General features: G+C 45.1%; 1 protein-coding gene across 1 annotated transcript in view; it reads right to left on the minus strand.

Annotated features, from left to right (window-relative positions):
• Window positions 1–22,549, minus strand: part of LOC126212651 (uncharacterized) — a 108,990-nt gene that overhangs the window by 6,235 nt on the left and 80,206 nt on the right. The window contains exon 4 of the mRNA XM_049940076.1: window positions 3,152–3,223. Within this exon, the coding sequence (XP_049796033.1) occupies window positions 3,152–3,223 (72 nt within the window). The remainder of the gene's footprint in view (window positions 1–3,151; window positions 3,224–22,549) is intronic.

The raw sequence follows: 22,549 nt of genomic DNA on the forward strand, positions 1-22,549 counted from the left end.
ACTTGTTCATCCAGTTGCCTTCACAGGGCTTTTTATGGAATTTTAGACATAACTGGATGCAGTGAAATTCCCTGTAATTATTCAGACTGGTTTTATCTCATTTTTATGAACAGGATCAATTAATGCACATTTCCACACTTCAGTAATTTTTTCACTTTTACAAATGTTTAACATAATTCTGCCAGTTGTTTGTGTGAGATTACTGTTGCTCAGTATCCATATCTCCATACTACTTCTATGAGTTTCTGTCTTCTGCACATGACTTGTTATTTTGCGAAGTACTGATTTCCTTCAGTTCCTCAACAGGTGATTTTTAATCAGAATTGTTTTGCTTCCAAAACTCACTGTTCTTTCAGAGGCACACAGTCGAGAACTGAGCGAAAGTAATAGACAAAAATTGTTATTTTTATGTTGTTTCAAGTGACCCAGTTTACACTTTTTTATAGCCTTGAACATTCTTTTGTATACTTTTAAGAATTCCTGCCATTTTCTGGGGTTTGTTACCATTTAAAGTTTCCAATGCTTTTTCCCTCGCATCTACTAGACCCTGATCATAGGCAATGTTCCACTACCTGTGTTCTCTCTTCCTTTGTGGTTAGCATAATCTGGTTTTCAGTATGTCTGCAAGTTTCTTACAATTCATGGTATATGAATGAATAATTTGTTGAAAAATGGGTTAATGATGAGTGATTTATTCATGTGTGTTTCTTTCCTGACAGGTTGAAATCTAGTGTTTATATGCAAGAGACGTTGAAATGACTAAAAATTCCTCTCTTGTTCCTACACTGAGAATTTTTGTATCCTTACTGGTTATAACAACAGGGTCTATCTGAAATTCACGTAAAGTGAAGTTCAGAAAATTCGATTTTTGTTGCTTCTTCGCAGGTTTAAATTGTGTGGTAGTGATTTTGATCTCATTTTCCCAGCTTTATCTCACCATTTTCATATGTTCTCTTTTGAACTCCGGTTTTCCCAATTTTTTTTTTGTTTGAACATACGCATGCTTGACAATGTGACATCCCACCAGTCAGACATTGAGGCAATTCAGTGGCATGCTTCTACATTTGCTACTATTAGCTTTGATTAGCACACATATGTTACGGATATGGTTCAGATACTCAAACAGGAACCTTAGGAGGGCAGATGACATTCTTTTTGAGTCAATGTTGAGAAAATTTAGGGACTCTGGCATTTGAGGCATACTGCAGATGTAAATGTTGATCAGTGTGTATTGTAAAGGAAACATAACGAAAGTTTGTGTGTCTGATTCGTCCACTAATATTTGCCTATAATATAATGCATCAAACTTTGTGTATCCTCCGTAACTGTCAGAGATGGAGCTTTAATTTTCTGTTTACTGTTTTTTCATCTAGTATCTTTTGTTACTTCTGAAATCATCTGTTTGTGTATAATGAAACAGAAAACTATTAATAGGATTTAGTGATTGTATTATTCTAGAAGTCAGAGTTTAGATGTGTACCAATAAATTGTGAGTTTTGACATAACAATGGGAAGAGATCAATTATGTAATGTTGCTGTTGGGTAGTATACAGTCACGGATGGTGAACTTGTAAACATAGACAAATACTTTTTCCTGGTGCACTGTGGATTGTAAAGATAGTGGACGAAATGGAATTATGCATTCCAGATTAATTTTTCCCAAAATAGCACGAAGGCAGCAACATGGAAATGATGCAGAGGCACGTTTACTGATGGAAGATTTTATGAAGCACAATGCCAACAACTGACTTAATAGTCCAAGGTGTCGATCTACCTCTTATTGTGAACTGACGTAATGTGGGAAAATATCAGAGCAGTGACAGTAAAGGAACACATTTGCTAAATGAATTGATTTCAATATTGAACACATGCTCCAAAGTGAATACCATATGCAAAAACTACTTTGCCTGTGCCCCATAGAAAATTATTATGACACCATGCATATACAACAGAATGAAGCCTAACAAACAAATGCTTAATTTGGGAAGAGAAAATGTGATGCAGGAACCAGTTATGCCAGATTCTCTCTTTTTTTTATATATACCATATGCACTGTCCCTAGAATGATAATTTTTTCCTTGACTGGTACGCTTGCACAATCACCAGACATCAATGTGCCTGAGGGTCCTTTACAGACACCACAAAGACAAGAGAAATTAGTGCTTGTATAGAGGCAGACAGACAGTTGCCTTTCCCTCGCTCTGCTTGTAAGCGGGAAAGGGAAGGAAATGACTAACAGTGGTGGAACATACCCACCGCCATGCACCGTACGGTGTCTTGCATAGTAAGTCTTTGGATTTAGGCTTTTCAGTACTCTACCTTATATTCCCCAATATTAGTTATGTCTTATTCCTGTGAGAAGTTTATGAATCTAACCATCCACTTTCTCTTACGCAAAGTGGACAAAATTAATACAACAACATTTTATTTTACTGGATTAAATTTTATGCTTCATACAAGCAGACCTTATCAAAGCTGTAGGTTGCGCCAAGAAGATAATTTATTTGGATCTTCCATGACTTCTACAGTGAGGTAATAGACGGATTTATCCGCATAGGTTCTAGAGTTCTTCTGAGACTGACAAATCTATAAGTAATTCAACACATACGATTGAGGTAGCCATACTGTAACTATTCTAAGATCAATGTAGCAAGGGTGATCTATCACATACAAATAGTATCACACTTCATACCTTTGGCACCTTTGAAAATTTTTGGTTCAAACTGACAAATATCAATGATTCACTGAAAAGATGAATCATGTGAAATGTATTCCTCTGCATTCCATGTATCTTAAGTTACTGAAAGGAAGAATATTTATCAAATGATCTGCACTCTCGTGGTTTAAACTTATACAAAATGTTTAACATCCAGAAGGGTCACTGAAAATATGGTTAAAAACATTGTTACAAATTTTGTTCAGATTCTATTCAGAACAATAATCAAATAACAGTTGCTAATCCACATCAAGTGGAATAGCACAGCAGTAGTGTATAATTATTAATTCCATTTATCTCAAGAAAACTCACAACCTGTGCCTGTCTCACAGGAATGCATTCCTTACATTAAGCAATTACACAAATACATTTTTACCACCCTACATGCAATAAATAAGAGATGCAAATGCTTACAGTATTCTCAGTTTTACACACCTCCAAATTTAGTTCAGGATCCTCCTTGATAAAATCATTTGGATGGGAGATTCCCAAGTTATCTTCAAGACACTGAAAGAAAGAAAAAACTCTCAGTTAAAAATGCTTATACCCTTCTGTACTTATGACATGGCTCTCAATACTTTTTTTTTATAAATATGATACACGTTTTTAGAGATTTGTATCATGTATACACAAAACATTTTAAAAAATATATTTTAATGAGCAGCTATTCTGCCAACATGCATCTCCATGATTTCACACTGTGCCATAGTGCACTAATTTTACACATCATCAGTCATTACATAGCGTACTTCATGGTGCTTACTGATCCCTGTCCTTCCTTTGGTAACCTGACAGTTTGCCCGTAGCAAGAAGAAGAGAGAGTGTGCTTACTCCCTGTGCATTAACATAGTAGGATTGGAAAGGCAGCGAGCCCGAGAACTACAATGAAATGAATACCCCTAGCTCCATACAGGCATTGATATACGTCAACGGGGACAGCTGAAAATATGTGCCCCGATCAGGACCTGAACCTAGGATATCCTGCATACATGGCAGATGCTCTATCCATCTGTGCCACCAAGGACACAGATGATAGTGTGACTGCAGGGACTTATCTCTGGCATGCCTACCACGAGACCCACATTCCCAACCTATTGTCCCGCACTATATTCATAGTGCCCCTACCCACTATACTCATTACTCGGTTTTTTGCCAATTCCCGTAAGAGTTCGGGCACTGTTTGTGCATCCACATAGAAGAAGATGGTCGAATGGCCCGTAAGCCCTTTCAGACATGTCTGAAAGAACAGGTACCATCTTCATATACCCAAGAACTACGAGTAGCACTGTCACTTGACTCTCAAGCTGACATGTAATCGGGTAGCATTTGTTGCTTCTGCCTCAACTTATTTTGAGAGTTTGTTTACGGACTTGTCAGTGAATGGTTAAGAGTTGAAGGCTGTGATTATAAAGAGGTGTTGAGAGCTATAGTTACTGGTATTTATAGAAGAAAACGAACAAAACATGTCCACGTTTTTCGATCCAGTGAACCGATGTGGCTGAAGAGAAACTAAAGGTAAATATTTTGTAGTTCTCCAAATATTTTCAAAATGGTTGACAGCAATTCCTCGGAAAGACAATTTGACTCTGAGTTGTTTTGTGTGCGAATCACATTTCAGTGAGGAACAACAAATGTTTATCATCAGTAAATAAGTTGGAATTGTAAGACAAGGGCGGTCTTTTAAAACCAGAGCGGCTCAGTGGTTCCTCATGTATTTCCCAGTTTACTGAAATATCTGTCGAAAATATTACACAAAAGAAAATCGTCCGTCAAACATTCGCTAAAGGGAAGCTGTGGAAGGAAGACCGTAAACAAGCTGCAGTTTCAATGTCTGCCAGTGCTCCTTCTGCTAAAGGAAAATGTAGGGTGCAGATCAGTACTGAACGGAGTAGTAATCACATGAAAACAATGTTGATGTGCCAGGAACTGGAAATTGTCCGATTACGTGATAAATTAAGGACAGCAAATGCCGAAATAAATCTCTTCCAGAAGCAAGTCTCAGATGAAAACCGTAAGACGGCTCAGTCGAATGTTCTACATCAGTGTACACTCAGTAAAAACAATCATATTTGCCACTATGTTAAAGAAATGCCAATTTAAAAACAGCAAGAGAATGCACTATGTGATGTGACAATGAATTTACTCTGGCTAGCATGCCCTTGAAAATTAGAAGCTCAAAGGATATAGACATAGTTTAAGGCACGCATTGTTGCTACAACCTTCTGAAACATCTCCAAACGTAAATAATCTCAAATGCTCATGTGAAATTAACCAAGAGGCTGTAGAACAATTAAGAATTATTTTCAGAAACGACAATATGGAAACAAAGACATGCTGATTTTTGATGAAGTACAAGAAAAGCTACATTTCAATAACACTTTGCTGAAAGTTTCTTTCGTCAATTTAGGGGTATATACTTCAGACAATTGTAGTAATAACTTTGCCTATCAATGCTTTGGTGTTCCTATTTTTTGCTATGATGCATAATCGTATTCACCACATTTTAGTGTACTCGAGTCACAATGCCACTCCCAGTGATGTCTAGCATATACTGATTCAAGTAGTTAACCAGCTAGAGCAAGCCAGAATGACACTTGTTGCATTCACTTCTTATGGCGCAGTACACAACTGAATAAAGAGGTCCAGCAGTGTCTAGGAATTACTGGCATAAAAACTAAACTTCCTTGCTCAATATCAAACGCAGTTGACAAGACCGGAAGAATGTGGGCATTTACGTACGCTATTCGTGTCATAAATTGAATAAGAAGTGGTTGATGTGATAAAAGTGATGTACTTTTTAACGATGGCATCATCAACTACAATTATCAACCAGATAGTTCTCCAGAATCAACAGATACATTCATTAGATAGATAAATAACTTAGTGGACACACTTTTATTCTCTTGATGATGCTTTGCACAAAACGCTCAGGCTCACAAAAAGTTAATGAAATGGGGAGGCATTCTAGCAAATACAGTGAAAGCTTTTGTTCTGAAAGAACACACTGGCGCTAAGAGTAACCACTAATAGTATCTTCGGAATACCTAAATACTTATGGAAAAGAGGTTGCATTTCTCTCCCAACAGCAGCATCATTTCGGTATCTCTACGTCTCAGAGTTGAAAATCGTCACCCATCAGTAGGACTACTTCTGCTCGGACAAGTTTCAATTTGCTTGCCAATAGATTTCTGTAGAACTTTCATTGTCTCTTGCAGAAACTGAACATAAATGTGAATTTTCATTGACGTTGTACGTAAGACAAACACAGATCTTAGCTGGATATTTGCAACAAAAGCACTAATGCAGGGTTTTGGAGCAGAAAACGTATTTGAAAAACCCTCTGTATTCCACATAGTATCTAAGATCCACAATGTAAGTCAGTCTGCTGATTTTTCACACATACTTCTGTGGGTCACAAGCAGGTCGGAGGGGTGGGGGGAGGGGGAGGGGGAGGTGGGAGGGGTTGGGTGGAGGGGGTGGGAGGAAGCGTGAAGATGTTTCGTCTCTTTTCCACATGAGTTAACACTTCATTAATAATGGTAATATAAGTAACATATGGACAAACATACGGACAAACAACTATAACAAAGCACTTCCTTAATAAACTGAAAATAACTCCACTGTACAAACATGAGCTAAGTGAAGTTATTTTGTCTACTCACACAAGAGAACTAGACAATAAATGCTGGGGAGGTACAGTCTGTGTAAATTGAAAAGCAAGCAGCACTCATGCTGATGGAATTTCCACTGCCCACAAGAAGGCTACAACTTCCATACAGGACGACAGAATCAGTTTCACCTCTGACAGCATAGAACAGTCTAGAAAGATTTTCAGAGACACTGTCTGTGGTTAGGTTAGTGTTGTTTAACATCCCGTCGACAACGAGGTCATTAGAGACGGAGCGTTAGCTCGGGTTAGGGAAGGATGGGGAAGGAAATCGGCCGTGCCCTTTGAAAGGAACCATCCCAGCATTTGCCTGAAACGATTTAGGGAAATCACGGAAAACCTAAATCAGGATGGCTGGAAACGGGATTGAACCGTCGTCCTCCCGAATGCAAGTCCAGTGTGCTAACCACTGCGCCACCTTGCTCGGTACACTGTCTGTGTGTGTTTCTTGTGTTAATGTCATTACTACTTGCTATCAGCTTTTCATTAAGTCTTGACGCATTCTGTGGAAAATAAATGGTTGGTTGGTTGGTTGGTTGGTTGGTTGGTTGTTTGAGGTTTAAGGGACCAAACAGCAAGGTCATCAGTCCCTTGTTTCAAATAGGCTCCATTTCGCTAATGGGACATCTCAGTAAAGTCAGAAAAATAAAACGGAAAAAGGTAAAAACGTAAAAGGGCAGTCATGTTGTCACTGGTAAAAAACAAAATGAGGGAAGTCGGAAAGAGAACGAACCCAACACTATGCTGAAGCAGCATAGGCAAGACCACCTGTGACGTAAAAGGTACAACTGCTAGAATGTAGAAAGTACATATGGGAATAGAAGGACTAACCAAGCCTTAAAAAAAAGGGTAAAAACAGAGTAAAAGGGGAAGAAAAGAGAATTTCGGACAGGGAGGGGAATCGGGAATCTCCAAACACTGCTTACAGTGGGAGACACCCAAACACTCCCTGCCCTGCCCCAACACCAGAGAGAGATTAAAAACCTTAAAACTGAGAATAAAAACCACTTTCCCGGAGGAAACCGAGAACCAGAGAGACCATCCGGGAATCGTCAGCCAACATCAAAGGTTAAGTGCGGGACAGTCTGTACTTGGCACCCAGAGCCAAAAGAAGGGGGCATTCAACCAAAATGTGGGCTACTGACTGGAAGGCTCCACAACCACAGAGTGGGGGTGGCTCATCACGCAAAAGAAAACCATGGGTCAGCCTGGTATAGCCAATGCGGAGACGACACAGTGTGGTTGAGTCCTTTCAGGAGAGGCGAAAGGAAGAACTCCACGGGCCTGATGTCACCTTAATTGCACGAAGTTTATTAGACAGGGGAGTAGCCTCCCAAGAATTGGCCCATGACTGTGCCAAGCGGGATTTGATGTGAAGCCGTAAATCCGCTGCAGGAGGGGTTACAAAAAACAGGGGGTAAGTAACTGCTCCCACAGCCAAACGATCAGCGAGCTCATTACCCGGGATACCCACATGGCCAGGGACCCAAAGGAAGTCAATGGAACAAGCAGCACGGCGAATATCAGCGAGATGATCATGGATGGCAGAGACCACGGGTTGGCGCGAAAAACACCGGTCAGTAGCAAGAAGGCCACTCATCAAGTCCGTACGTAACAAAACGCGGTTGTGTTGGGACTGTTTAATAAAGGTAAGGGCCTGGGGAATTGCCATCAATTCCGCAGTAAACACCCCACATGTACAGGGTGTTTGAAAAATGACTGGTATATTTGAAACGGTAATAAAAACTAAACGAGCAGCGATAGAAATACACCGTTTGTTGCAATATGCTTGGGACAACAGTACATTTTCAGGCAGACAAACTTTCGAAATTACAGTAGTTACAATTGTCAACAACAGATGGCGCTGCGGTCTGGGAAACTCTATAGTACGATATTTTCCACATATCCACCATGAGTAGCAATAATATGGCGTACTCTCTGAATGAAATTACCCGAAACCTTTGACAACATGTCTGGCGGAATGGCTTCACATGCAGATGAGATGTACTGCTTCAGCTGTTCAATTGTTTCTGGATTCTGGCGGTACACCTGGTATTTCAAGTGTCCCCACAGAAAGAAGTCACAGGGGTTCATGTCTGGCGAATAGGGAGGCCAATCCACGCCGCCTCCTGTATGTTTCGGATAGCCCAAAGCAATCACACGATCATCGAAATATTCATTCAGGAAATTAAAGACGTCGGCCGTGCGATGTGGCCGGGCACCATCTTGCATAAACCACGAGGTGTTCGCAGTGTCGTCTAAGGCAGTTTGTACCGCCACAAATTCACGAAGAATGTCCAGATAGCGTGATGCAGTAATCGTTTCGGATCTGAAAAATGGGCCAATGATTCCTTTGGAAGAAATGGCGGCCCAGACCAGTACTTTTTGAGGATGCAGGGTCGATGGGACTGCAACATGGGGCTTTTCGGTTCCCCATATGCGCCAGTTCTGTTTATTGACGAAACCGTCCAGGTAGAAATAAGCTTCGTCAGTAAACTAAATGCTGCCCACATGCATATCGCCGTCATCAATCCTGTGCACTATATCGTTAGCGAATGTCTCTCGTGCAGCAATGGTAGCGGTGCTGAGGGGTTGCCGCATTTGAATTTTGTATGGATAGAGGTGTAAACTCTGGCGCATGAGACGATACGTCGACGTTGGCGTCATTACGACCGCAGCTGCAACACGGTGAACGAATACCCGAGGCCGCTGTTGCATCACCTGCTGCACTAGCTGCGCGTTGCCCTCTGTGGTTGCCATACGCTGTCGCCCTACCTTTCCAGCACGTTCATCCGTCATGTTCCCAGTCCGTTGAAATTTTTCAAACAGATCCTTTATTGTATCGCTTTTCGGTCCTTTGGTTACATTAAACCTCCGTTGAAAACTTCGTCTTGTTGGAACAACTCTGTGTTCTAGGCGGTGGAATTCCAACACCAGAAAAATCCTCTGTTCTAAGGAATAAACCATATTGTTCACAGCACACTTGCACGTTGTGAACAGCACACGCTTACAGCAGAAAGACGACGTACAGAATGGCGCACCCACAGACTGTGTTGTCTTCTATATCTTTCACGTCACTTTAAGCGCCATCTGTTGTTGAACATTGTAACTACTGTAATTTCGAACGTTTGTCCGCCTGAAAATGTACTGTTGTCCCAAGCATATTGCAACAAACGGTGTATTTCGATCGCTGCTCGTTTGGTTTTTATTGCCGTTTCAAACATACCGGTCATTTTTGGAACACCCTGTAGGTGGCAGCAGATGATTTTCCGTTCCAACAGAGGACGTGAAGGCATACTCAACATGATCAGCAGATTTAGAGCCATCAGTGTAAAAAAACAACACTATCCCGAAACTCCCATAAAATTTGGCAGAAAAAGCAACGGAACACCACCGGGGGGATGGAATCTTTCGGACCTCGGCGGAGATCCATCCGAATTTGAGGCCGAGGAACTACCCAAGGAGGGGTGGAGGGGAGGGAGCGAGGAAGACAGGACAAAGAAGGAAGCTGAAAATCATGGCAAAGAGACACAAGGCGCAGTCCAACCAGTAAACCCGCCCGAGGGCGGGAGTCGGGTGGGTGACGTCCAAGGTCTGGGAACAGGATAGAATAGGAAGGATGAGTGGGAGAGGAACAGATAGTGAGTGCATAAGACACCAGAAGCTCGGACCGCCGAACAGAAAGGGGGGGGGGATCCCAGCTTCAACCAGGAGACTATCAACAGTGCTAGTAGGGAAGGCACCGGTGGCCAAACTGATACCACGATGGTGAACTGGATCCAGGACGTGCAGTGTGGAAGGAGCAGCTGAACCATAAACTTGACAACCATAGTCCAAGCGAGACAGAACTAGAGCACGATAAAGACGGAGGAGGAGGGAATTGTCTGCACCCCATGAGGAGTGGGCAAGGAAGCGAAGGACATTGAGTTTACGGAAACATCCTACCTTCAGGAGTCTGATATGGGGCAGCAAAGTGAGCTTGTTGTCGAAAAGAAGACCCAAGAAACGAACTGTGGGACCACAGGCAATCTTTGTGCAGCGAGATAGAGCTTTGGATCAGGGTGGATTGTAGTACAGCGACAGAAGTGGACCACTCGCGATTTTAAAGGAGAGAATTGAAACCCGTGTGAGAGGGTGCATGCAGAGGCACGCCGTATAGCCACCTGGAACTGCCGTTCTGCAGATGCCAGCGAGGAGGAACTAACCCAAATGCAGAAATCATCCACATACGGGGCAGGGGCGACCAAGGGACCGACAGAGGCCACAAGTCCAACGATAGCAATGAGGAAAAGAAGGACACTCAACACAGAACCCTGTGGGATGCCCGTCTCCTGGGTCGGTGGAGAACGAAAAGCAGTACCAACTCAGACTCTGAATGACCGATGGATCAGGAACTGGCGGATAAAAATCGAGAGTGGGCCCCGAAGACCCCACTGATGAAGGGTAAGTAAGATGTGATGGCGCCAGGCAGTGTCATAGGCCTTGCGAAGGTCATAAAACACTGCAACCAAATGGCGGCGCTGGGAAAAAGCCTGCCGGACTGCGGATTCCAAGCAAAGTAAATGATCCATTGGAGACCGTCCCTCTCGAATGCCACACTGGTAAGGGGACAATAGATACCGAGATTCGAGGACCCAGTTGAGCCGATGGGCTACCATCCGTTGAAGTAACTTACAAACAACATTGGTCTAACTAATTGGCCGATAGCTGTCAACAGATAGGGGGTTCTTACCAGGCTTAAGGACAGGAACCACAATGCTATCCCTCCACTGAGAAGGGAAGTCACCCTGGAGCCAGATACGGTTAAACACCCGAAGATGGTTGCCGTTGTGGAGCACTGAGATGTTGAAGCAATTGGTTATGAATGGAATCTGGGCCAGGGGCCGTTTCATGAGAAGAAGACAGAGCAGAAAGAAATTTCCATTCAGTAAGAGGTTCGTTGTAAGATTCTGACTCACAAAGGGTGAAGCATAAGGTGGAAGCTTCAGCCCGCAGTTTTTGATGAAGGAAAGCAGCTGGATAGGAGGTTGACGCTGATGCCTCTGCAAAATGGGTCGTTAGATGTTCTGCAAGAACTAATGGGTCCGTACAAAGGCCATCTGGGAGGTGAAGGCCAGCGAGAGTGGACTGCCGATGGCAACATTGGAGAGAGCGAACTGTAGCCCATACCCGTGACACAGTGACAGTAGAACCAAGGGAAGAGACGAATCGTTCCCAACACATCCGCTTGCTCTGTTTGATTAAATAACGGGCTTTAGCGCGGAGGTGTTTAAAGGTAGTAAGGCTGGCTACAGATGGGTTCCTCTTAAAGTGTTGCAAAGCTCGACGGCGATCACGGATGGCAATGGCAATAGCTGTACTCCACCACGGGACTTGACGGCGACGAAATGGTCCAGATGAGCGTGGGACAGCAAGGCTAGCAGCGCGAACAATCGCGTCAGACACGTCACGTAGGACGTCATCAATACAACCCGACAAAGAGGGAGAAAACGCGACCTGTGCAGTGTATAGAGGCCAATCAGCGCGTTGGAAAGACCAACGAGGCAACCTGTCCATCGGGGAGCGGGAAAGGAGCATGATAATCAACGGGGAATGGTCACTATCACAAAGGTCGTCGTGTGGCGACCAGTGTAATGAAGGGAGGAGAGAGGGAGAAGAAAGAGAAAGATCAATGGCAGAAAAGGTACCATGACCAGCACTGAAATGAGTAGGGGAGCCATCATTAAGAAAGCACAGGTCGTGGTCTGCAATAAATTGGTTTAGAAGACGACCTCGTCTAGATGGAAACGCACTGCCCCACAAAGTATGATGAGCATTAAAATCCCCAAGGAGGAGGAAGGGAGGAGGAAGTTTCTGAAGAAGGGCGGTTAAGGTAGCAGGTGTAAGAGTCCTGTCAGGAGGGAGATAACGATTGCAAACTGTGATTGCAGAGTCGAAGTGGACCCTAACAGCAACCGCTTCCAATGTAGTTTGAAGAGGAATCCACGTGCTAGCAATGTCTGTACGGACCAACGTACAAACGCCACCAGAAGCCCGCAGGGGTCAGACCCGATTTCGACAGAAAACATTGATCCCACAGACGGTCAGTGAGTGAGTATCAGTAAAATGAGATTCCTGGAGAACCACGTAAGCAGCAGAGTAGGACGAAAGAAGGGATTTCAATTCCGGAAGGTGACGATAGTATCCATTACAATTCCATTGGAGAACCACAGAACGATGGTTTAAATGGGGGTTGAACACTTTAAATCCAGTTATACCGCCGAGTCCCCACCCGTCACCGACAAGGAGGGGGAGACATCCATGAAGGACAGGTCAGAACCCGGTTGCGAAGTCGGGGAAGGGACCTCCGGTGACACCAGAGGCTCTTTGTCCCGGGACTTAAGTTTCTTCTTCCGTTCAGGCTGAGATCGAGGAGGGCTGTGTGGCATGCAGGAGCCAGCTGCAGCAAGATCAGGAACAGGAAGAGACCGGGCGACCTGGGCGCCGACAGACCGTGGCTCTCGCGGTCGTCGCGCGGCAGCAGACCTTTGGCCTGGAAGGTGCCGGGAAGGGGCATCCCGGGAGATGCGCCCTTGACCGGCAGACGCCGAAAGAGTGGGACACTTTTCCGGTTGGGGAGGGGGAGCAGCGCCCATAGGAGAAGGTGTGGGAGCCGCAGGGGAGGGGGGGGGGAGGAGTGGGGTCCGGGATGGGGGTAAGGAAGGGGAGGAAGGGGTGAAGATGTAACCAAGGCGTAACTAGATGTCATGGACACAGGGTGGAGTCGTGCGTATTTCTTACGGGCCTCTGTGTAGGTTAAACGATCGAGGGACTTATACTCCTGTATCTTTTTTTCCTTCTTATATACTGGGCAATCTGTTGAATGTGGAGAATGACTACCATGACAATATACACAGACAGGAGGGGGAACACAGGGACTCCCCTCATGACGTCCACAGTCACCACAGAGAGGGGCCTGTGAACAGCGGGAAGACATGTGTCCAAAACGCAAACACTTAAAACACCTCATAGGAGGTGGGATGTACGGCTTCACATCACAGTGACAGACCATAATCTTAACTTTCTCAGGGAGGGTATCCCCTTCAAAGGCCAGGATAAAGGCACCAGTATCAATACGATTGTCTTTAGGACCCTTCTGAACACACCGAACAAAGTGAACACCCCGCCGTCCGAGATTGTCCCGAAGTTCCTCATCAGTTTGAAGGATGAGGTCCCTGTGAAAAATCACACCTTGTACCCTATTTAGAGACTGGTGGGGGTAATGGACACAAGTATTGTGCCAAGATGGGTACAGGCACGAAGGGCCACAGATTGGGCAGCTGAAGCAGTTTTTATCAGCAACAAACCCGACCGCATCTTGCTCAGGGAGTCCACTTCGCCAAACTTGTCTTCAATGTGTTCCACAAAGAATAAAGGTTTGGTATTGGTGAAGTATCTCCATCAGTCCTGGTGCAAACTAGATAACGGGGGAAAGGTTTTGCCCCTAGCCGACGGGCCTGACCCTCTTCCCAGGGGGTAGCCATGGAAGGGAAGGCCGAAGGGGCAAGAGAAGCAGCACTTTAATCAGTTCCACACAGAGAGACGGCCGCGGAAGAACGGCCAGAGTTCTGGACCCATATGCGTTTCATTTGCATAGCGTCCGCCCTGATACCACCCACTCTGATCAGGGGCTCTCCTCACGAGCGCCACCCCGCCACAGCAAGGGCCGTCTGGCATGGCGGCCATTGCCGGGAGTTCCGATGCTCCAGGATGACGAGCAACCACTCCATAGCATGCATGAGGAGGTCACAGCTCAGGTATCAGAAGTGTGATCCCTGTGTGTTCAGGGGGCTCAACCAAAAGGGTACATAGCGACCCCACCACATGGGCTGGCTACCGTACTGGCTATGCACCCTAGTATCAGACAACGACGTGAAAGAAACGGTGGAATGTACTAGGAGGGCGCACGTCGAAGACACTAGGTAAGGTGCTCTTCCCAAATGGCTCACACTACAAAGGAGAAATTTTGCAATGGAGGTCAAACCCCAGAGTGGGACCAAGGAATGCCAAAAGGATGAGATGATTATGCAACAAAGCCGAATTGGAAAACCAACAGAACCAAGAGGATAGCGGGGGCCAACATAAGCAAGAACACCAAGAGAGGGAGAGGAGAGGGAGAGGGGAAAGGAGCATAGAGGGGAAACGAGGGGAAGGAAAAGGAAATGCAGCCCTGGAGAGAAAGAAGGCTGCAATGGCTCGGGGCCCCGTGCTCGCCATGCACGTATCCACGAAAGAGTTGTGGACCCCTTGGGGGGGAAAATAAATGGCCTCCAGGCATGTCTGCAGACTGTGGTACTGCGCTCTTCATAGGCGCATTGTGGACAGCTGTAATAACTTTGTGAGACAACCTTTGGTGGCTTCTTGTGACGTAGTGGGGTACATGCAATGGGGAATCACCACCTTTATCTTCAGTTTGCAGACCTGCGTAGGAAGGAAGAGCAGGAACATGATCTGGCTATCTATCTGTCCTTTGCTTCTACTCCCAATACCTCGCCATCATCCAGTTACGCTCCCAGAACACGATTTATCCTGTAATATGGCTGTACTACACTTACATGTGGTACACAAATTTGTTTTTAACCCTCCATTTAAAGATAATTAATTTTGTATAGTTAAAGCAATATTGTTACTAATCTTGTTTTTCTATTCCCTGAAATGAGGAAGCTATTAGTCATAGATGCAAAAATAACATTTTTAGCAAATTTCATGTAGTTTGATTCTGTATGGGGAAACATTTTCAGTCGAAACTCAATTTTTCAGTTACTCAAAATAAATCGTAAAATGTGACCTTTAAACATCACTGCCCCATCCCAAGACACACACCCTATCACTCAGGATTTTTAGCATATTGATCAGGACAGTCCATCTTGGCACTGTGCAAAAATTAGTGGCTACACGATTTTTTTCCCCTAATGGAACTTCTTTGGGCTTCACAGACAGGGCTATGAAAAAGAGTTCAGTAGTCATTAGACAAATGAACACAGCATTCCTTAATGTATCACCATAATTTACAGAATTCCGTACTGTTTTCACAATTTCTCGCTCTGTCAAGACACCTATTCAGTCCATGTATTGCATCCTCCATAATTTCTAGAGTTTTCTGTAAAATATTGTCATTACTGACAATCTAAAGCTTACAGCCCTGGATATGAGTGAGTCCATGATTTGAAGGTATTTGCTGTAACATTATCACTAGTTTTATAGCGTTACACTCACATAATATTTATATTGCCTTCTTTCATTTTTTCATTTCCAACTTTTATATGGGGCTGATCTGCAATTCCCATGAGAACTGACCATCTTTATGACAGAAAATAGTGATGCAGATTGTGGTTTCCATTCATTATACCAATAATGATAATGCATTCATGAGGTGCAAACAATTATGAAGAAAGTATTTGATTGATCTGCAACCACTGCCCAATGACTGACGTTTCTCACTTCCAGGAGATCACTTGAGATTTTTTTAGAACTGAAAACATATTCCAATATTAAATATGTCTTATGACATTCCTAACACATCCCATTGTTCTTCCTCTCATTAATGTGTTGTTAAAAATTGTTTTAAAAAAACCAAGTGTTTCTCCCTCTCACATTAATTAAAGGTCTCACTGTGTGAAAAATAATGCGCCATTTGTTATAAAATAACTTTTGTTGATGGTGTTTTCATCCAAATGCAAGGAAAAATTAAATCAATTAAGAAATCATTTTGTTCAGAATATGATAGCTGTTGTGACTTGGCAAGACTGCCAAGTCACAATGAGAGGAAGCCGAAAGGCACGCGCTTAAGCTCACGCAGGCTGCCGCGAGGTTATCGTCTCGGCAATTGAGAGCGTAATTCTCAGTGAACCATGGCAAGCAACGTCGGCTGTACAACTGGGCCGAGTGCTAGGAATTCTCTCTAGACCTGCCGTGTGGCGGCGCTCAGTCTGCAATCACTGATAGTGGCGACACGCGGGTCCGCGGCCGATTTAAAAGCTACCACCTAGCAAGTGTAGTGTCTGGCGGTGACACCACATTCCTCCCCCGCAAATCGGCAGACGGTTGTGTTATAAGGCTTCCGCCCGCCGTGGGGAGGACCCCATGTTGACGTATGCGATGAGGTGGGGAGCCTAACAACAGGCGAGGCTGTGCCACCCGCACCCGGCCATTCGGTCCGAGGGGAGCTAGGAAACGCCTGAAAACCTAGTCCAGGGTGCACGCCAACATGAGGTGTATGCGCCCGTAGATAGTCAGGAGGGGCCGAAGGGTCGACCTCCATCGAGTCGGATCACCCGACTGGCGAAGACGACAGATGGTCCGGAGCGGGCAAGAGTTCCATGCCGGAGGACAGCTGGTCACAGGAAGCGATCGGCTGCGCGTGACCCAGGGAGGTGCCCAGCGGTGGCAGCGACGCGTCCACTGCGGGCGGCGCCGGCGCCGGCGGCTGCGGCGGCGGCGCGACGCCATGGGGCAAAACGGAAGGCATCGTCGGTAACACCTGGGGATGAGGGGAGCCAGTAGATGGGTCCCCAGGGCGCTGACCAGACGGCACCGTCGCTGAAAACAGATGGGGAGCGGCAGAACCCAGGCGACGACAGAGGCGCAGCTGTTTGAGATGCCGACGCACCTCACCAGAGGCCCCGAAAACCAGATACATAGCGCGGCCGAGGCAGCGAAGAATGCGCCCTGCGAGCCAACGCCGTGAACCTCGATAGTTGCGATAGTATACAACGTCGCCAGGAGCAAAAGCAGGTGGCTGCCGCTGCACAGGAACCTGATGTGGCGGACGCCGCAAAGACATCAAGGTTCGATGAGGACGACCGTGGAGCAACTCAGCCGGCGAGCGACCATCGCGGGGCTGAGAGCGATATGAGGACAAAAAGAGCAACAACGCGCCTTCCCGAGAATGCGACTCTTTTAACTTCAACATCTGTGACTTGAAAGTCCGGACCAATCGTTCAGCGGCACCGTTGGACTGTGGCGAAAACGGCGCGGACGTCAGATGTTGAATACCATTGGCCTTGCAGAATGACTGAAATTCGGCGGACATGAATTGTGGGCCATTGTCGGAAACAATAGTCTGTGGAAGACCTTCAATACAAAAGATAGCAGATAACGCTTGGATGGTGGCAGATGACTTCGTGGAAGACATCTTGACAAGAAAAGGAAAATTACTGAATGAATCGACAACAACCAACCATCGAGCATTCCAGAAGGGACCAGCAAAATCGATGTGTAAGCGTTGCCAAGGGGAAGTGGCTTTTGGCCATGCAAAGAATTTCCGCGGTGGTGCGGACTGTTGTTCGGCACACACCACGCAAGAAGAGCACATATTCGTAATCGCAGCATCGATTCCGAACCAAGTACAGTGCTGACGAGCAAGTTGTTTCGTTCTCACTATACCCCAATGTCCTTGGTGACGAAGCTTTAAGACAGAGGACTGTAACGAACGTGGGACCACGACCCGGGACTGATCATTATCAGAACGCAACAGCAAAACACCACGTCGAACAAAAAGTCTCCTTGTGAGCAAAAAATCTGCGAACCAGCGGATCCTCGATCCGTGACTTTGACAAGGGCCATTGCGTAGCAACAAAACGCAAAACGGTAGCAAGGACAGGGTCAGCAGCTGTGGCTGTAGCTACACGACGAAAATCAATCGGAAACGATTCGACCACATCATCGGTTTCCGCATCAATGAACATGCAAGCAAGTTCAGAAGAATCGAACGCTCTATCCTCAGCAACAGGCAAACGGCACAACGCATCGGCGTTTCCGTGCTTAGCAGTGGACCGATACAAGATATCGTAGCGGTACTGCGAAAGGAAAATATACCAGCGAATGAATTTCTGCGCTGTACGTGGAGGTACAGGCTTGTTCGGATGAAAAAGCGATGTCAAAGGTTTGTGGTCTGTGATGATGTTAAAGTGACGACCATACAAGAAATCGTGAAACTTTGTAACACCAAACACGAGAGCCAAAGCTTCTTTCTCGATCTGTGAATATTTTCTTTGTGCAGACGAGAGCAATTTGGACGCAAAGGCAATAGGGCGATCATGCGAACCATCTTTGTGCGCAAGCATAGCTCCGATCCCGAAATCCGATGCATCTACCATCAACAAAAGGGGTTTCTGGGGATCGAATGGCGTAAGGCAAGTATTAGAAAGCAACGCCGATTTCAACTGGCGAAAGGCGCGTTCGCATTCCGTCGTCCAGACGAACGGAACACCTTTACGACGTAAGCGATGAAGCGGAGCTGAAATGGAAGAGGCATGGGGGATATGTTTATGATAATAGTTGATTTTTCCCAGCACACTCAGTAGCTGCTTCAAATTCTGCAGCGAAGGCAAGTCTTGTATGGCACGAAGGTGCTCTGGACTGGGATGTATGCCTTGGGCATTGAGTACATGTCCCAGATATGGCAACTCACGAGCAAACAACACATTTGTCCTTCCGCAAGCGAAGACCATTTTGTCGCAAGACCTGAAATAATGTTCGGAGATTGGCTAAATGTTCTTTCCGGAGATCACAATATCGTCCAGATAGTTTGCTGCAGTAGGGACCGACGCACAAACAGTTTGTAAATATTGCTGAAACAATGCAGGGGCGGATGCACACCCGAATGGCAGTCTTTTGAATCGGTACAAACCAAGTTGCGTGTTAACCACCGAAACGCGCTGGGATTCTTCGTTCACCGGTATTTGCAAGTATGCATCTGCTAGGTCCAACTTCGAAAAATATTTACCTGGGCACAGTTTGTCAAAAATATCTTCCGGGCGGGGTAAAGGATAAGTTGCAATCACTAGTTGTGGATTCACTGTTGGCTTGAAGTCCACACAAAGACTCAATTTTCCGGAAGGTGTTGGCAAAATTACTAAGGGTGAGGCCCAGAGAGAAGCCTGCAGACGTTCAATTACACCTTGGGATTCTAAATCGTGTAATGTTCTTGCGACCTCATCACGCTATGCGTGGGGAACATTGCGCGCTCTGAAAAACTTCGGTTGCGCGTTTACTTTCATTTCCAAATGTGCTTCATAGTTCTTAGCGCAACCAAGGCCCGGTGCAAAAATGTCTGCAAACTCTTCACAGAGACGAGAAACACTGGCTGAAGGCACAGTCTGGTTCACTGATAGGACCTGATTGACTATAGACAAGTTAAACAACTGAAATAAATCTAAACCAAACAAGTTCACTGCAGAAGAAGAACGAAGAACGTAAAATGCCACAAGTTTTGTTTGTCCCTTGTATGTTGCAAGAAGGCTGCACTGTCCTAACACAGGGATATGCTGTCCGGAATAACTATGTAACTTAACATTTGCGGCACGCAACGGAGGTGTGCCCAGTTGTTTGTACGTGCCTTTATTGATCAATGAAACTGCAGCTCCGGTATCGAGCTGGAATGGGATCACGTTGCCATTAATGTCCAAGTCTACAAAAAGTTTATTGTCCTGCTGACGACAAGAGCGACTGTGTTGTGCAATGTGAACTGACGCTGGTACAGAAGCACTTGCGACTTGACGTGATTTCCGTTGATGTCGACGCACACTTTTTGTGGGATGAACACAGTCACTGTTAGAGAGAGTGGCACTGGGCGGAGTGGAATTAACTACATGAATGTCCATGGGCGAAGGTTCACGAGCCTGAGTATTCTTGGTTCGATTCCGGCGCGAAGCAAAGGGCCCGGAATGGTTTTTAGTGTCCGATCTGAGCTTTTTCTGGCAAACACTCTGAACATGTCCTTTTTTATTACAGAAAAAGTAAATAGCTTGGCGTGACGGGCAATTCTCACGCGAATGTCTAGTAGCACACCGCGGGCATGATTTCACTGCATTTGCGTGCTTGCGCGGCACACGTGGCTGCGCGGACGTGCGCGAGGGCTGTTTACCGTTCCGTGCAGCTCGCCTGGCGGGCCGGTTAATGTGACACACAGGTGGCGAAGTTTCAAATGATTCCTGAGCAAAGTCTAGTGTGTCTTGCCTATCCAATATGTCTATCACTTGTTGAAGGGAGGGATTGACGAGTTTCAAAATCTGTTCCCATATATGAACATCAGAAACGTTCTGTGCAATTGCATCACGTACCATAGCATCTGAATAAGGGAGTCCACATTCATACTCGAAAGCACAATCCCATCCTCGTCGCCAAAAACGTTGTGACTTGGCAAGACTGCCAAGTCACAATGAGAGGAAGCCGAAATGCATGTGCTTAAGCTCACGCAGGCTGGCACGAGGTTATCGTCTCGGCAAATGAGAGCGTAATTCTCAGTGAACCATGGCAAGCAACGTCGGCTGTACAACTGAGCCGAGTGCTAGGAAGTCTCTCTAGACCTGCCGTGTGGAGGCGCTCGGTCTGCTATCACTGATAGTGGCGACACGCGGGTCCGACGTATACTAGCGGACCGCGGCCGATTTAAAAGCTACCACCTAGCAAGTGTGGTGTCTGGCGGTGACACCACAAAAGCCACACAACATTCCTGTGCGTATAAAACAAATCGGAATTTTCCTATCTCATAAGGTATCAAATACAGATTTAATTAATTATTGTATAAAAGCCAGGAATTCTAATTTGTTGCTTGCAAGTCATTTGTAATGCTGTTTATATTTTGTCACCCTATACCAGATAAAGCTGCATGAATGGTCCGTCACATCTGGATAAGAATTCAAAGTTGTGCAGAGATTGTCAACTTGCTGTAAATGTTCAGAAAAATATTTGTGTTTGTGTGTGTGTGTGGGGGGGGGGGGGTGAGGTGAATTCCTAAGTGTGTGTGTGTGTGTGTGTGTGTGTGAGAGTGGGGTGGGGGGGTTAATTCCTAAGTGACCCAACTGCTGAGGTCATCGGTCTGTTCAGAAAATTAAAACCGCACTTATATAGCACACTTTGATTCGCTGGTAAAATACTGCGTAAATGCAACCAGTACACAAAGGAGACTGCTTACAAAACATTTATACAATCCATACTACAACCCTGCTTAGGTGTGTGGCACCTGCACCACATATGATTATCACAGAATACTCAACATATACAAAGATGAGCAGAACAATGTTCACAAGTTTGTTTGACCCATGTGACAGTGTCATGCAACTGCTAAGAAATGAGACACACAGATGCTTGAAGATAGATGCAAACTATCCTATAAAAGCCTATTTACAGAGATTTAAGAATCAGCTGTAAGTGACGAATCTAGAAATATACTATATACTACATCATACATACTACATCACTTCCCCAGGGAGTGTAAGGACAAGACTTGACTAATTACAGCATGCACAGAGTCATCTTGACAGCAATTATCCTGCACTCAATACATGAATGGAATTGAAGAAGGCCTACTTACTGGTGTAGTAGGATGTATTCACTGCCATATAATTCTCAGGAGATTCTGGAGAATGGATTTTATGAGGACATTGATGTAGATGCCCTTCACTCTTTTTCCATTTTCCCTTCCATTCAACTATAATAATACATCACCAGTTGTGTTAGAATCTACACATCGAGTATACTGAAAGGATGTTTGTTTTACTTGCAATCAGTAGACTGCACTGCTCGCCCACCACCCCTGCAACACCTCTAAACTCAACCTATGCTAGTCCATGTCCTCTACCCATATCCCCTTCCTTGCTCTCACTTCAGCAACACACACACACACACACACACACACACACACACACACACACACACACACACACACACAGAGTTCCCGTTCCTTCAGAGTAGTGGCATGTGAAGAACTGCTTTGCCAGTAGTCAGAAACAGTTAAGAGATATAGATAAAAGTCTAATTCTACCCCTTGAGACTACTTGTGTCCGTATGGATGGCCAGAGGCTAATCTAGCAGTGATGAGATTATCTACCCACATCAGTTAACAATTCCCTTTGTGTATACCCTGCTTCCTCTTATTTTATCATCATTTCTCCTGACATAGTTTGGTGTCAAAACATACTTTGGCATTCAGAGGAAAAAAGTTGGTGATTGAAATTTTGAGGAAAGAATTCAATACAAAGACAAACGCCTTTCTTCTGTTTGCCACTTCATCTCGTAACGTACACATTACACTTTCCCCCCATTTTGCAGTAATACAAAACAAGCTTTCCTCCTTTGAACTTTCTCAGTCCCTTCCATAGTCCTATCTACGAAGGATCCCATAC

Source organism: Schistocerca nitens, chromosome 11, assembly GCF_023898315.1.
Source record: "Schistocerca nitens isolate TAMUIC-IGC-003100 chromosome 11, iqSchNite1.1, whole genome shotgun sequence".
In the NCBI taxonomy this organism is placed as follows: domain Eukaryota; kingdom Metazoa; phylum Arthropoda; class Insecta; order Orthoptera; family Acrididae; genus Schistocerca; species Schistocerca nitens.